This window comes from Anopheles bellator, chromosome 1, assembly GCF_943735745.2.
Source record: "Anopheles bellator chromosome 1, idAnoBellAS_SP24_06.2, whole genome shotgun sequence".
Lineage (NCBI taxonomy): Eukaryota > Metazoa > Arthropoda > Insecta > Diptera > Culicidae > Anopheles > Anopheles bellator.
Window position 1 is genome coordinate 59,152,815 of NC_071285.1, and position 14,717 is coordinate 59,167,531.

Below are 14,717 nucleotides of genomic sequence, written 5' to 3' on the forward strand. Positions count from 1 at the left end.
ATTGTTCCAAATAATTCTACTCAGCAGATTTCTCGAAGGCAGTTACTCAAAGAGACAGCATCGTGAGCCATGGAGGACCAACCGAAGGCAGAAGGTGAGGCGGACAAAAAGATTGTCCATGTGTACCCGCTGGTGAAGGTATGTCCTAATTTTTCCGTTTTATAATTCGCATTTCTGGCACCGACACGTACGATTATCGAACAAACGTTCGATGCTGGAGCCCTGCACCCAAAAGCTAATGTTTCGGTAACCATTTCACGATTGATTCCCCCTTTTCATAACACCGTAAACACGGGGATGTTGAAATGCATTCAACAATCCGAATTTGAAAACTAAATGCACCCCACATCACCACCATCACCAACACCACCAACATTCCCCGATGTGCTGTCGTTCGCCAATCGACGGGGCCAGTTTTCCGATATGAATGACGATGTCCGAGCCGAGGCGATAGAATTGAGCATTACAGCGTGTGAGAAATACGCACAGAATTACGAGGTAAAACGCCCCAGCCCCATGATGTTTTATTATGTCCTTTTTCCTGATGTCAGAAAGATTCTCCCTCAAATTTGAACGAGCGCCCCAAATTTGGCCTACTGAGTCTCTCTTGACTGACTTTTTCCCGGCTTTCCCCGTGCTCACAGGTTGCGGCAAAAACGATTAAAGAGCTGATGGACAAAAAGTTTGGCACCTTCTGGCACGTGGTCGTCGGCGAAGGATTCGGTTACGAGGTGTCGTACGAAACGAAGAACCTGCTCTATCTCTTCTTTGGTGGCAATCTGGCGATCGTGCTGTGGAAGTGTTCCTAAAGAAGAGTAGTAACGGTTTGGTTTTAGATTTGGCCACGGCGACACCTAGATGAATAATTACCGCGTTTCGCGCCCCTTGTCTCGTACTTTTACGCTCGCGCTCTTGTCCTCCTCATTGGCCCCTTAGCAAAAGGTCTTGTAAAAAATGCAACCGTCGGTGGCAGTTGCGCGCGTCCCTTGGACGGATGGAATCGTCACACGGTGGAATGTAAAAACGGTACCTAAATATATGTACAAAATCGATTTCCTTTTCGCACATTAAATGTTGAATCCAGTCAAAAAACAAAATACCGATTATTGTTTTCTGTACATAAACCAATGTGTATAGTTTGTCGGCCGATCGCGGTGGGCGATCGGCGCGAGATTGGTACGCGGGTTCCCACTCTGTACACAGGACACAACAAAACATTCACCTTTCTACACGACCCCTATTGGTTTGAACGCATTGTAAAATAATTGTACATTATCTGTAAACTATATCCGAATGTTCAAAAACTTCAGCAAAAACTTTGTCACACATGATTGGATAGGTTTGCAGGAAAAGCTATTGGCCTTGGGTCTCCTCACCCAACACCCAGCGGACAAGCTCTTCCTGGAGACCCATTTCTCACGTTCTGCAATGCTGTTCTAATCTAATCAGCGCCTTACAGCGTCATTGTTGTTTAATGATCGATGAATGATGCCAAACGATCACAGAAAGTGTGATGCGCTCTCTGTCAGAAATCTGTCTTCGTGCGTTTCCGTGCTTCCTGTAGTGCGCGTAGGCCAATTCTGTTCAACAGTCTGCACTCGGTCGATCGTAGTTCTTGCACACACCCGCTGGCGTTCTTTCCCAAGGAACACTCGTGGTAGTTTCTATTAAGTCATTAGAATTTATTAATGTTTAGTTGTCGTATAGTTTGCAGTAGATTATAAATAACTCTATTATTGTTCAATTAAGGCTCTTCGGATAAAAGTTCTCTTCAAAATCAACGGCAAACAGGGAAGCCGATAAGATGGCTACTTCTAAAGCATTCCGTGGCCCTCCCTTCCGTGTGGCCCTATGATGGTCACGCACTGGCGGTCAATGCTGGTTCTGGGATTTAGTTTGCTTTGTTTAGGTTGTAACACGTTTATAACAATCTGTTCCGCCTCGTAGGAGTTAAATATAGATGGTCAATAATCGTATCGCGTTAGGTGTGCCTTTCGAGCGCTCGTAAAGAAGGCTTCCCGCAATGGCAAGATGAATATCAACTCTGTCACGCTCCTCCTAAAACGAATCGATTGCAACATTTAGTCGGCCCTGTTAGTGTAAAGTTTTCTAAAATTCTGCTTGCAAGTAAACCTGTCCCGTTCCGTTCCATTTGGCACTTTCGATTCGGGGGGCTGTGTTAAACATTAGTACAACTTGTTTCGGTAGTATTGCGCGGGAAGAAACTTCAGTGACAACTTAATGTAATAATTGCATCGGAACCAGTCAGCAGCGCGAGGTCTCCGTTAACGGGGAAGGACTGCACTGAAAATACTGTACGGAAATGCGCTGATTCCGTTCCTCTAGCTGCCTACGGCACGCCCGGTATTCGATGTTTGGCGCGAAAATGCCCTACCCGTGTCTACGAGGACTGCTGCAGGTGGGTGATGAGAATTTTCGTTGACATTGCGAGGTCATAGGCGCAGCCTCGGACCTGTTCCATGTTTTGCTCGATCCCCTCAAGCATTCCCTTCCCGGCGGCACCGTTCATTGGAGCACCCACCATGTCGAAGGCCAAACACTGCTGCAACCGGGCGCACTCGGCCTGGATCAGATTCGCATGAAAGTTTAGCTGCTGCAGAGCACCACGCAACGATTCGCTGGCGATGAGTGTGCTCGGGAAGAGGCTCATCAGGTCCACGACCGCCAAACGTATCCGTTCGGCACACGGAACGAACGCTTCCCGCTGCGTCCGGTCCTTCATGGCCGCGAACAGTTCCTTGATACGCCGCACCACCAGATCGGTTCTGCGTTGCACTTCGTCGAACGACGGCAGCGGCTGACCGGTGGCAGCACACTCCGGACTTCCTGGCACCGGGGCCATCGAGTAGAGGCTTTGCGTGATAGGCGGTCGACTTTCGTCCCGTGGTGCCTGGCGCGCTTCGTACATGCTCACCGGTCGCTTCGTGTACCCGGCGGCCACCGTTGACGACGCATTAGGTGGTTGTGCACTGTCTGCCCCACCACTAACCTCAGGCTGGACTGGGTTTGTCGAGGTCGGGTCACTGGCTCCGGATCCGTTCAGATACGTATCGATACGGCTGCGGTGAGAAAATGAGACCATGACGGGTGTGCTGGAGACCTCCGAGCCTTAGTTACTTACAGTTGAACTTCGTGCTCCTTCGAGTCGATGTGGGACTTTAGTTGATTGTTCTCCGACGCCAATCGTTGAATCATGGTGCGCAGTTCGTGAATGGTCAGCTCCTGGTCCTGTATTCGCTGGCGCAATGTTTCCACCTCCACGTTGGAGACAGCCGCCGGGGACGATTTGTTCACCAGCGCCTATGTCGCGCAAACAACGAAAGAGATGCCACAATTGAAAGGAAAAGCAATAGTTGCTGAGGGACCTTATGAGGCTGTTACGGCCGGAAACACTTACGGAACTAAGAAACAAGTGAGTGGGAACAGCCAATTGCATGCGGTTATGGGGGCACAGAGACAGACATAGAGAAAGATTATGTACAGAGAAGGCAACCGAAATGATGAAGCCCAGCCAGATTCCGGATGCGCATGTTGATAGGAAGAAGGATTAGACAAACAGGGTTAAGATGTTAAACTCTTCGACGCATTCGTGATTTTATTGTTGTTAGTAAGAGTTAATATTGTTATGCTTTTTTAGAACGTAAACTGTCCACCAAATGGTCTATGATATTCTGCTTGCTTGTGGACGGCATGAGTGTAGTTGAGCACAATGACAAATCTCGGCAATCCTTCCGAGGAGCACATTCGTAGATGCTTTTGAGTTTGTAACAAGCACCGAGCAAAAAGAACGATAGCACAAATACGGATCACATCGAGCGCGCACTGTACATAAACGTAGAGGCACCACCTTAATCCGAACTGAAGCGTTCCGAGGAGTGAATGTTTCCGCCACTATTTTGGCCATACTTAAGCCTAAGTTTTGTATCACATGTTAGTAGTGAGATAGCATTAGCATGAGATGATTGTTTGATTCTAAGCTGCGATTTCTCCCGCTTGTCCCCTAATCCGCGTTACATCGAGTTGAACAATACATGAAAATAATAAGCCAACAATTAAGACCGCTCAACCGTCGCCGCCACCACCGTGAGCCGTTCACCCGAAGCTGTTGTTGTGATTGAGGACCGTTTTCTTCTGGCGCATTAGGAACTTTACCTGTTGCGCCACCGGAGCGAGCGCCGCGTAGTCATCATCCGAAGCGACAGCATCGTAGAGTGGTTCATCGTCGGAGAGGTTCGATTCCCGGGCACCTCCTTCGGTCTTGAGCAGACCGGTACCAAGCCCAATCGGTAGCGGACCATCGATGGGCCGCAGGTTGGCCATATTCTGCCGACGATGCGCATCGAGCAGGACGTCCATCAGCAGGCCAGCAAACTCGGGCTGACTGAAGCGAGCCAACTTTTGTCGTCCCTGGCAGCGAGAATTAGCAGACGATGTTTAATACCGCAATAAAGCTGCTCGACTTGATGCTCGACTTGATGCTCGACTTACCTGATTCCGGGTGGCACTGAGATGTGGGTTGGTCGGAAGAAACGGTACGGCACCGGACTCCGGGTTGAGGGCGCTGGTCGCCCAGATTGCTTCCGTTTCCCGGCGATCCACTTCATCGTACAGATCCATAACCAGCTCCTCGAACATTCGGTTCGGTACCAGCTGAAGTTTGCCGCGGGCAATCTTTAGCTGTTCGCTCATTTCCTTCTTCGACTGGTCCGGCAGCAGCAGATGTTGACCGGCCTGAAACGGAATGTGTCGTTGCAGTGGCTGTATCGCTACGGGTCTCCCGGTTCTTTGGTTACATACCGCGTGGTTGGGTTTCTTGCCAGTCAAGTATAGCGTCAACCGATCCGTCACCTCGTAAACAGCCTCCAGAAGCCGGTCCGCGATGATCGATTGTTTGGCATGGCGAGCCAGCTCGAGTGGTGTGCGGTTCTGCGCGTCCAGAGCGTTCACGTCGGCTCCATACACTAGCAGCAACTCGATCTGCGACAGCTGGCCGGATTTCACCGCCACGTGCAACGGTGTCGAGCCTTTCTCTTCATGGTAGAAATTCGGATCGGCACCCTGCACCAGCAGCCGGAGTGATGTTTCGAGATTGCTCGCCCGGACACTGGCGTGCAGTTGTTTGCTCAGCTCCTGCTCAAGGCTGCTGCCTTCGTCCACCTGAAAGCTCGGCTTCAGCACGTACGTCAGCTGGACGTGCTTGGCGCGGATAAAGTCCGTCTTCGTCGGGTGAACCGCATCCTTGGGGGTCGGTTTGCGTTTCAGATTTTTCGGCGCCACCGAATCGAGCAGCAGATGCTCCCACACACTGTTCGCTCCGTGGGCGTTCAGTTGATTGACGAAGCTCAGCACCGACGCCTGCCAGCTGCCCTGGCGAAGGGATTTCACCTGCGAAATGTGCCGCCCGAGGCTGCGATGAACCGAGCAGCAGTCGGCGCACAGCAGAATGCCCCGATTGATGGACGCCCAGGAAGGATCTACAACGAGTGAAGGGCGACGATCGGTAACCAATAGGACGTGCTGCCGTCCCCGCGGAACTCTTACCCGTGCTGCCACAGTCTCCGCACACGTCCGTCTGTATGCGCGACTTGGCACGTGACATTTTCGGATTTTGTCGTATTTTTGGAGTGCTGGTTTTTGGCTGACTGCCGCCTGTTGGTCTGCGGGCCCTCGTCACGTCGTAATACTGTTTGCTCGTTAGCCTAAATGGCGATCGCTCCTATTGGCCGAATGTGAAGCTGGAACGTGATCGTTTTTTTGTGTTTGATTCCGGATCACATAGTTTCACCGAAAGGAGCGTTCTCGCTTTCTCGCTCTCTCTTCCTACTTGTTAGCTCCTTTCTGCTCGCTGAATCACTGTAAACCCGTTTCAAATCTCATCATCGCTACGAAGAAATCGATCTTCGCGGACACTTTCCTTTGGAGGAGCAACATAGAGCAGCGTCGACAAGGCGCTGTTTCAATTACGGTCCAAAACAGGTTGCCTGGGGTGGCGACCAGCGCAGAAGAAAGCCAACGGCACCACCGTTCACTGTGTCTGGGAGGTCAGATCGTGGGATTTGTCGCTTCGATGGCGCTTCCAATATTGCACACGCACCCACGCACTGCACGCCGTTCTCAAAAAGCCCGTGATTCAGTTGCGATCGCAACTTTGGTCGCCATTTTTCCCGTCACACACAACGCCGCCCGCTTGTCGACTCGTTTCCTTTTTCATCCACTCTGTTCTATGTTTAGAAGCAGGCCCGAGATGGAGGCGAGAAAAAGCCATGGAACGTCAACGTTGTTTTCAAGGAGTTCCATTGATTTATTGGCCCAAGCGAGGGTTGCATTGTGGGCTGACGCCCTGTCCACCTCAGCAGGCTGCGTTTTCAACCCTGAAAGGGCTGTCAAAATGATGACAAGAAAAAGCGCAACCAGCGAATTCTTTGTAAACATTGTTCGCCGGTACGGAACGCACGTTTTTCGTTCGTTCGGATGTCGGAAAGTTCCTGACGAAAAGAAACGTAAACATGTTATTGAAAACGCTGTACACCGCCGCCGCGTGCAATCGGACTCCGCACGCGTTGGACTGGGCCGACGACGGGTTGATATACTTCGCCACCAAAAATGCCATTGCCGTGCTCGATCCCGCCGTAAGTGATGTCGGCATGTCGTCCACAGCCAACTGTGATTAAAATCGATTTTCTTTCCACAGTACCATGGTTCCTTGAAAATTGTACGCATCCTGGCGGGACACAAGGGCCAGATTAACGTGGTTCGGGCGGTGCGCCATGGTAGCAGCTGCCACGGTGGAATTCACCTTCTCTCTGGCTCGAATGATGGTACCTGCATCCTGTGGAACACGGCCAACGACAGCGTGTCCGCTGCACGGTTTATTCTCAGTGGCCATTGCAAAGGCGTCACGACGGTGGAAGCGTTTGTGGAATCATCAAACCGGCTGCTCGTGGCAAGTGGGTCTGTGGACAGCACCATCAAGCTGTGGCACGCCGATAATGGTGGCACCCGTTTCGAGTGCTTCCAAACGATAGATCTACGGACGGGGCTTACATTCGGTTTGCGGCTGTTTCCCTTGGCGACCTCAAACGTCACTATGTTGGCTTATACGACCGACACGGACATGATCAATCTGTGCGTCGAACAGCAAGCAGCAGGCGATGCAGAAAGGAGCTTTGTTCAAGTGGAACAGCTGAAGGGCCATTTTGATTGGGTCCGGGGCATTGATTACGTGCGTCTGCCCGGGAGTAATGACTGCTTGCTGGCAAGTAGCTCTCAAGACACATTCATACGGCTGTGGCGCATATCTCCTCGCGAGTCGTTGAGGAAGCAGAAAGCGTACGCCGATATTGGCCAACACGAGGACATAACCCTTGAAGAACGGACATTCAGTGTTCGTGCCCCGGGCGGCAAAAACTACCACTATGCGCTGTCCCTTGAATCCGTGCTGCAGGGCCACGAAGGCTGGGTGTACGGTGTACACTTTTGTGTGAGAGGCGACGAAGTGCACCTACTATCGAGTTCGATCGATAAGAGCCTTATCGGGTGGACACCGTCCGAGAGTGGTGTTTGGGTAGAGAGCGTCCGGGTGGGCGAGGTCGGCGGTTCATCACTCGGTTTTTACGGTGGCAAATTCTCTCCGGATGGACGATCCATCATTGGGCACGGATTTCAAGGTAGTTTTCATCTTTGGCATGAAGACGAGCAGAGTGCTGGGCTGTGGAAGCCGGGAACTATCGTTGGTGGCCACTTCGGTGGGGTACGGGATCTTGCTTGGGACCCGGCTGGAGGAGAGTATTTGATCAGCCTCTCCGACGATCAAACCACACGAATTCACGCCCCGTGGCGTCGACCGGTGGAGGACGTGGAGCAGATAACATGGCACGAAATTGCACGTCCTCAGGTGCACGGATATGATATGCAGTGCCTAGCGTTACTGTCCCGTTACCGGTTGGCCAGCGCGGCAGAGGAGAAAATTATACGGATTTTCCAGGCACCGCGTAACTTTGTGGAGAACTTCAGAGCCCTTTGTGGACTCACGGACGACAGCGAAGGGAATTCGGTGGTGGATGGTACGTATGGAGAAGAAGGCAACGTTATCGAGTGGCTGATTGACCGTATGTTGCAGGTAACCCGATGGGAGCCTCAGTTCCTTCGCTGGGACTTTCGAACAAGGCGGTGTTTGATGTCGAGCAACCGGCAACCGAAGGGAGGCACATTAAGGACATGTATCCGGAGCACTACTTCAACCCCATTTCTATGGATCGACCTCCGGCTGAGGAAACGCTCATGCAAAATACACTCTGGCCCGAGATCCAGAAACTATACGGACACGGTAACGAACTTTACTCGGTGGCTGTGTCTCCCGACAGTCGCCTGATTGCTTCCGCTTGTAGGGCGGCCTCCGCGGATCACGCTCAAATCCTGCTCTGGTAAGACATCTTTAGCTTCCTCGAATAGCTATGAGATTGATTCTTCGCTTAAACCCCAAAGGGACACCACAACCTGGCGCATTGTGCAGCAACTGTCCGCCCATCAGCTCACCGTAACACAAATATGCTTCTCGCCGAACAATCGACTGTTGCTGGCCGTATCCCGAGACCGAACTTTTTCCGTCTTCGAAAGGTCCACGGCAGATGATGGATCACCCGATTTTCAGCTTCGCATGCGTTCCGACAAGAAGAGCGGTGTGCACACGAGGATCATTTGGTGCTGTGATTGGTCGCACGATTCAGAAACGTTCGCTACCGGATCGCGTGACGGGAAAGTGGTCGCTTGGAAGCGCAATCAATCCGGCGCGCCAGAGTACGTTCCACTAGCGGTGTTGGATCTAAAAAATGAATCTATCACAGCACTGGCCTTTGCGCGGAGTAAGATAGGCAACGATCGTTACCTAGTGGCGATCGGGTTGGAGAGGGGTACCATCAAGTTGTATGCACTGGGCGAATGGACCATGCTGTTGGACATCGGCGTATCGTAAGTACTGGCCATTCGTCGCACCGATGACTAGTTAGTCTATCGATCGTTTTCGTTTTAGAAACGCTCATCATTTAACGGTGAAACGCCTATCGTTCCGGCCGCACGTTGAGAGTCATCAGCTGGCCAGCTGCGGAGAGGATGGCCTTGTTCGTATTTATTCGATAGAGGTGTGAAGCTAGCGTAATAAAACGGTTTCTCATGCGGCCTAGGATTGTTTTCGCATAACGGCTTCAGTCCGAAATATTTTAAATTTACTTGACGTATTAAACGTCAAACTGGCGCTATGCGTCACCCTGTGCAGAGAAACGAGAGAAAAACAGAGACCGGGATCGCAGAGACAGAAAAGACAGGCTATTTGACAAAAAAAGTTCAAGCGAGCGGTTGCGTTTCGCTTTTGTTCCGCCAAACATTATGTGGAGATAGTAGAGCTAGTTCGCAAACGTCGGTGGTGTAAAAGCGTGTACGGTATGTGCATTTCTATTCGATCGAGCGCGAAAGAGAAAGAATGTGGGGAACCGCGGGCTGAGAACCTCGGACCGTGCCGCGCTGTGTACCAGAGTGAAAGGGCAGAGGAAGAGACGGACGAGCCGCGTCCGCTTGTGATCAATTGTTCGGTATTCGGCGCCGTGTGTGCTTGCGAGTGTGTGCGTGTGCGTCTGGAAGAAATGCGAGCCTCTCGGGAGGAGCTTCTTTGATTGATTTAATATTATCTCTGCGTCGGCGGCGGCATTGCCCTGCCAGGGCGGCTATTCGTGGTACAAAATCACGGCCACCCCGCGCGCTGCCCCCAGGAAAGCCCGCCGTGCCGTGCCGGGAACTGCTTGAGCCTGAGATTTGGTCATCGCCCATTCTCTCGCATACACGCAAGACGGCGAGCCGTGATTTCTTTTCATCATCATAGCGGGCCAGCAGCGAGAAGCGAGCAGAAGGGAGAGCGACAGTGAGCGAAGGAAAGAGTGAGAGAAAACACGGGAGTCGGTCTTACCGCGGGCAAGGCGGACGACGGAACAAGGCAAAGAGCAAGAAGAATTGTCTGGTTATAATGACGGCAATGATGATGACGGTGCTGTGTACGATGCATGGTGGTGCGGCTGTGTGAGAGCGTGCAGTGGATTCTCTGTGTGACCGAAACGCTCTCGGCACAGAAATACGCGTGCGTCGAAAGGTGTCGACGGCGGCGGGGCAGGAACGGAAGGCAGGAACCCAGCGGCGCATTCTTAAGCGATGACTGCCGATTTCGTCCTTCCTGCGATTCTTCGTCAAATTTTCAATTTTAGCACAATTTTGCACCGCCAACCGCTTCGCCTTCGTGTTCGTAGTTCGTAGCCTACTGTTCCGCAAACAAGAGACCGGCAACAGAAAAGTTAGACCCCCCAGCGTTCGAATACCCAAAACACGGCAACCGGAAAGGAAGCGTTTACTTCTTTCCGTTCCTGTCCCGGAGTACCTGCGTGTGTATGAGTGTTCTTAGAGCGTTTTGCATTGCGCCCATCCGTCCCGCCAGTGTGTGCGTGTTTGTGCTTCGTGGACCGTTTCACGAAGCGATGACGATGTGATTGCATTTTGGTGTTGTTTTTCTCCCAAACGATCAACTGTCAACGGTAGGAAGTTGTAGCGCGGATCCTGCCCCGTGCAAAGAGTGAAATGTGTTCGTTAAAGGGGCGTCGCTCGCCATAGTGTCATCTTCTGTTCCGCTCCTTACAGGCCCGTTGCTAATGTTCCATTTTTCTTCCTAAACAGTGCGCTGGGTGTGTGCATTGTGCGTGTGTTTGTGTGTAAGCGTCCGCCGTGTGTAGTGTGCATCCGCGGGCTGTGTATGTGGCCACCCTCGGCAAGGTCCGCGTTCAGTGCTCCAATTTTGCGTCAACCCCCTCGGCTCACGGTGGCCACTGGACGATTGAGAACCCGTCGATGTGCTCGTGTGTGTGCGAGCGTGGCATGTGGTGCTGCGGCCAATTACAGTCTGCCACCGTGACGACGACGACAACAGTGAAACAATTGGTAAGAGCCCAAAGTTTTGACCAGAATCGTAACCACCCCCTAATTCTGCTCTGGTGGACGGGAACACTACTAAACACACACTGACACATTTGGCCACAAACTGTCTCAAATTATTAGTCTAATGTTTATCGATTTGTCGGTTCATTTAATTCACTTCGGTTTAAACTTTTCATTTAATTGACCATCGAGCGCACTGCCTTCACCGTGGCGTTGTCCAATGCGAGGAATCCAGTCTGTGGTGGCCCTTGCTTGTTTTCCGTTTCCCGAAAAGCCGAGGGGAACTAGAAGATTGGATGTAAATATTTTATTTTCTAACATCGCGCCCACCTCGGGCGGGGAAACGAGAGATCTATTGTTCCGGCAGCAAACAAACAAAGCGACACAGACACAGGCGGAAGTGTGCCTACGGAGCCGGAAACGCATGATTTTTCCAGCCGGCTTAGCGTTGGGGCGTGTGATGATGGGATAGTTGCACGACACCACGCGCGATATCTCGCGCCCGCCCTTAGCCTGGCCTTTGGGCCGCTGCAGCTGGTTCCGGAACCTGGACCACCATGTGACACGTTTTCCCTTTAAATTGTCACTTTGTCAGCCAGGGTTTGCACCCTGTTGGTGGATGGTGTTCTGTTTCCAGTGCCGCGCCAGCGCTGAAAGCTGAGAAGCCCAGCTCATGTTTCCGTCGCAAATCGCATGTCCCTTTTTGGGCCCGGTTCCGGGGGCTATTCTGCTGCTGCTGCTGCTGCTCATTGGGGTGTTAAATTTGGGATGAATTAGAAACAAAACTCCCCGCCGCGGCCGAGAGGCGAACCCAACGATCGATCATACTCAGCCGTCCCCCTATCGGACCATGGAACCGTAACATCGTAAATGAGAGCCGATAAAAAAACGAAAAGGGTCAAACGATGGCCATGGGAAAAAGGGTAAACACCGAAAGGGAACATAACACGCCCCTCTGTTCTGCAAAAAAACGTTTTTTGGCCGTTGGACCTTGGAAGATCGATCTACCTCGCGATCGGGTTTAGCATGCAAAGGAAACCCGTTCAAAAAGAATTGTTTTTGTAATCTATCCAGCTCTTTAGTGGGGTCCTTCTGAATGATTTTATTCGTGCGACCGAATTAACAGCTAGCAGAGCGGACACATGAGCAGCATGATCGAGGTCGAGGTTGCCATTCGGTGGCGAGAGGGATGGCAGTAAGATCTTCATGAAAGGGTTTTTAGGGGGCTTCAGGACTAGGACGGATCCTGATTTTATTGTGTCACTATTCACAAATAGAAGAGCAGTCAAAAGGGGTATCCCTTGCTGTCACAATAAACATCCCAACAGTCATTAAAATCGTTCTGAATCATCAACTTGTGTTCAACAACCATCATAAACAAGCAGCGCTTCAGTTGTTTTGATCGTCGCTCACGCACTTCTATCCTCAAAGTTCGCCAATTCCGCCGTGCAATTATTGAATGCCACAACACGAGTCAACATTATCGACCGAGGGAGATAATGTTGCTGGTTGGTCGGTCGGTGGTGCTCTCCGGCTTCCGGTGCCGTTGCGAAGCGATATGGGAACGCTGCCAACATACGGGTCATTAAAGATGGAGGCTTCTTTCTCGAACCACACTCCGCTTCGGGCCTTATCCGGTTGTGTGGGGCTTCTCATCCGGTACTGGCCACCGTTGGCGTACGCAGCACTGATAACAACACTATTCCTCGGGAACACCGGGTCCGGGATAAGGGACTGCAACGGTTGTTTGTTGGACTGTTTTTGGGGTATCATATTTGCGTGAAATGTGCAAAACATGGGATAAGTGCACAAAGTTTGTGGATGTCAATGAAAGTGCATTCAAAAACCAGTTAACTTTCCCGTGTAGTTGAGAGGAAAGTCTCATTAAACAACAAAAGGCATTGTAGAGTTTTTTTTTTGCTTCCTTCCCTAGTTTCAATTCGAACATTACTTGGGACGCTCTCTTGACGGTTTCGGTGCCTTTTCCGGTGAAAAATGCACTGGCAGAAGAAAAATGGGGGTCAGAGTAGCAAAAACTGTGAGTGCGGCCCCACAATCCAAGTTCTTCTCGTTCCAAGCGGTGACTTCCGTTTGTCGCCCTGACAAAAAGAGGGTCAAACTCTCGGAGGACGTTCGCTGAGGCGCTAAAGGATGAGTGGCAAAAAGAGAGGAAGCATCGGCCAACATCGTGGCGCCATGCCGTTAGTGCACGTATCCTGTCGCCGTCGTGACTTCCGTTTGATTGTTTTACTAAAACGACCCTCCAGCCGAGTCCCCGACAGGGGAACTGAAGGGGCATGCACGAGTTGAGTTTGAGATAATCTTTGGTTAAATCGATTCATTTTCGTCTTATCAAAGTTGTATTACAATAGTAGTTATTTAAAATGGTTTTGCTATTTCTTTGTGTGTAACGGTGCCCATTGCTGACGGGGTTGTGGTGCTCCTTGGCCTTTCTGTCCGATAACACACACTCTTGTACGGTTCTGGGCCTCTAGTGTTGCCCACCCCGGAAGAGCGTCATCACTATGATTTTGAGAGCTCGGATGTGAATGCTTAGCGTTTCCTGTTTTTCGCCACTCTACCATACTTTGTAAACGCTTCTACGTTAAAGACCTTAAAGACCTGCACATAGTTTCGAGATGCCGGTAGGAGCTATTGGCTCTACTCCTGTCAGTTCCAGCTGACGTAAACCAGCGGGTTCTAAGGCCATCAGCGGGGGTCATGAGAAGTGCAAACAACGCCTTATCACTCCAGCGTGTGTTACAAATTCTCCTCGCTTGCAGTCCGTTGGCACAGTCCGTTGTTTCATTTCAATTTTCTACCACTAAATCCTGATGAATTCCCAGACACGGACTCCCATGAGTCCTGTGGATGGGTCCAATTTTCTCTCCCGCCAGCCAATCAATCAGCACTTTAGTTAGCAAACACTGTGACAGACTGACCGGTCGGAATCCGGTCTGTGCTGGATCCATAAATTAGACGCAAATTAAATCTCACTGCCGCGGGGGTCCGACCGGGAATCCAGGGCTGTTGTGGGACATCGTTGATGCCACAGGAGCCCAATTTGGTCCATATGCTAATGGGGAGGTTGCGAGAGAGAGAGCTGTCTGTCTGCCGCGGCCAGCCGATCGACGGATCTCGCGGGACGCGCAGGCTGCAATTTATCGCCGTGCAAAAGGAGACTCGGCGCTCGGCAAAGTTCGATTTCGATTAATTGCTTCCGCGTGGTGTGTGTATCCGTGGCCTGGCCCCATTTTCCGGTGGGTTTTTCGCTGTCGATGGACCATAATTATTGGGCCGCGTGTGCTGAGATGAACCACGAGGGATCGAGAGACCGAGAGAGAGAGAGAGAGAGTGATAATGAGAGTAAAGAGTAAAAGTCAGCGGCCACGACGCGGGGGGGAAGCGGCACTCCGTAACAAGGGGAAAGCTGCAAAATGTGGCTTTTCAACATTATATTTTTTAATGATTTCGTCCATCCGCCGCCAACACTACGCGCGAGCGTCTTCTTCGCTGTTCGGGCCTGTTCCTGTGTGAATGAAAGTGCATTTTAATGGCAAAGTGATGATAATGATGCTGCGTTGTTGCCGCTTGAGGTCTGACCTACAGCAAGTCTCTCTTACGGGCTCCGGTGATCGGTGACGACAGCAGCCGGCTGACCCCACGCCGTTTTCCGTAGATTTGTTGCCGACTTTCGGCGGTGGCAATGGAATGGAGAAGGTTAACCC

General features: G+C 51.4%; 3 protein-coding genes across 3 annotated transcripts; 2 read left to right on the forward strand and 1 right to left on the reverse strand.

Moving 5' to 3' along the window:
- Positions 1 to 69: 69 nt before the first annotated feature.
- LOC131205359 (dynein axonemal light chain 4) lies at positions 70 to 809 on the forward strand. Its single transcript, XM_058197432.1, has 3 exons — positions 70 to 138; positions 415 to 498; positions 645 to 809. The coding sequence occupies exons 1-3, from the start codon at positions 70 to 72 to the stop codon at positions 807 to 809; spliced, it is 318 nt and encodes a 105-aa protein (XP_058053415.1).
- An 878-nt stretch (positions 810 to 1,687) lies between these two features.
- Positions 1,688 to 5,854, reverse strand: LOC131213699 (ARF GTPase-activating protein Git). Its single transcript, XM_058207809.1, has 6 exons — positions 5,563 to 5,854; positions 4,819 to 5,495; positions 4,510 to 4,752; positions 4,174 to 4,428; positions 3,143 to 3,321; positions 1,688 to 3,080 (listed from the first exon to the last, which is right to left on the reverse strand). Exons 1-6 carry the CDS (start codon positions 5,618 to 5,620, stop codon positions 2,402 to 2,404), a joined length of 2,091 nt encoding a protein of 696 aa, XP_058063792.1. The 5' UTR covers positions 5,621 to 5,854; the 3' UTR covers positions 1,688 to 2,401.
- A 672-nt stretch (positions 5,855 to 6,526) lies between these two features.
- On the forward strand, positions 6,527 to 9,190 carry LOC131216341 (elongator complex protein 2). The gene is made up of 5 exons (XM_058210805.1): positions 6,527 to 6,650; positions 6,713 to 8,084; positions 8,141 to 8,444; positions 8,506 to 8,988; positions 9,050 to 9,190. The coding sequence occupies exons 1-5, from the start codon at positions 6,528 to 6,530 to the stop codon at positions 9,162 to 9,164; spliced, it is 2,397 nt and encodes a 798-aa protein (XP_058066788.1). The 5' UTR covers position 6,527; the 3' UTR covers positions 9,165 to 9,190.
- The last annotated feature ends 5,527 nt before the right edge of the window (positions 9,191 to 14,717 follow it).

Coding starts and splice junctions, on each gene's coding strand:
- LOC131216341 (XM_058210805.1), top strand. CDS start 6,528: ATGTTATTGAAAACGCTGTACACCGCCGCCGCGTGCAATCGGACTCCG. Junction 8,445..8,505: donor CACGCTCAAATCCTGCTCTG/GTAAGACATCTT, acceptor TAAACCCCAAAG/GGACACCACAACCTGGCGCA. Junction 8,989..9,049: donor CTGTTGGACATCGGCGTATC/GTAAGTACTGGC, acceptor TTTTCGTTTTAG/AAACGCTCATCATTTAACGG.
- LOC131213699 (XM_058207809.1), bottom strand. CDS start 5,620: ATGTCACGTGCCAAGTCGCGCATACAGACGGACGTGTGCGGAGACTGT. Junction 4,753..4,818: donor GCAAGAAACCCAACCACGCG/GTATGTAACCAA, acceptor ATTCCGTTTCAG/GCCGGTCAACATCTGCTGCT. Junction 4,429..4,509: donor TCAGTGCCACCCGGAATCAG/GTAAGTCGAGCA, acceptor TCTCGCTGCCAG/GGACGACAAAAGTTGGCTCG.
- LOC131205359 (XM_058197432.1), top strand. CDS start 70: ATGGAGGACCAACCGAAGGCAGAAGGTGAGGCGGACAAAAAGATTGTC. Junction 139..414: donor ATGTGTACCCGCTGGTGAAG/GTATGTCCTAAT, acceptor CGACGGGGCCAG/TTTTCCGATATGAATGACGA. Junction 499..644: donor AATACGCACAGAATTACGAG/GTAAAACGCCCC, acceptor CCGTGCTCACAG/GTTGCGGCAAAAACGATTAA.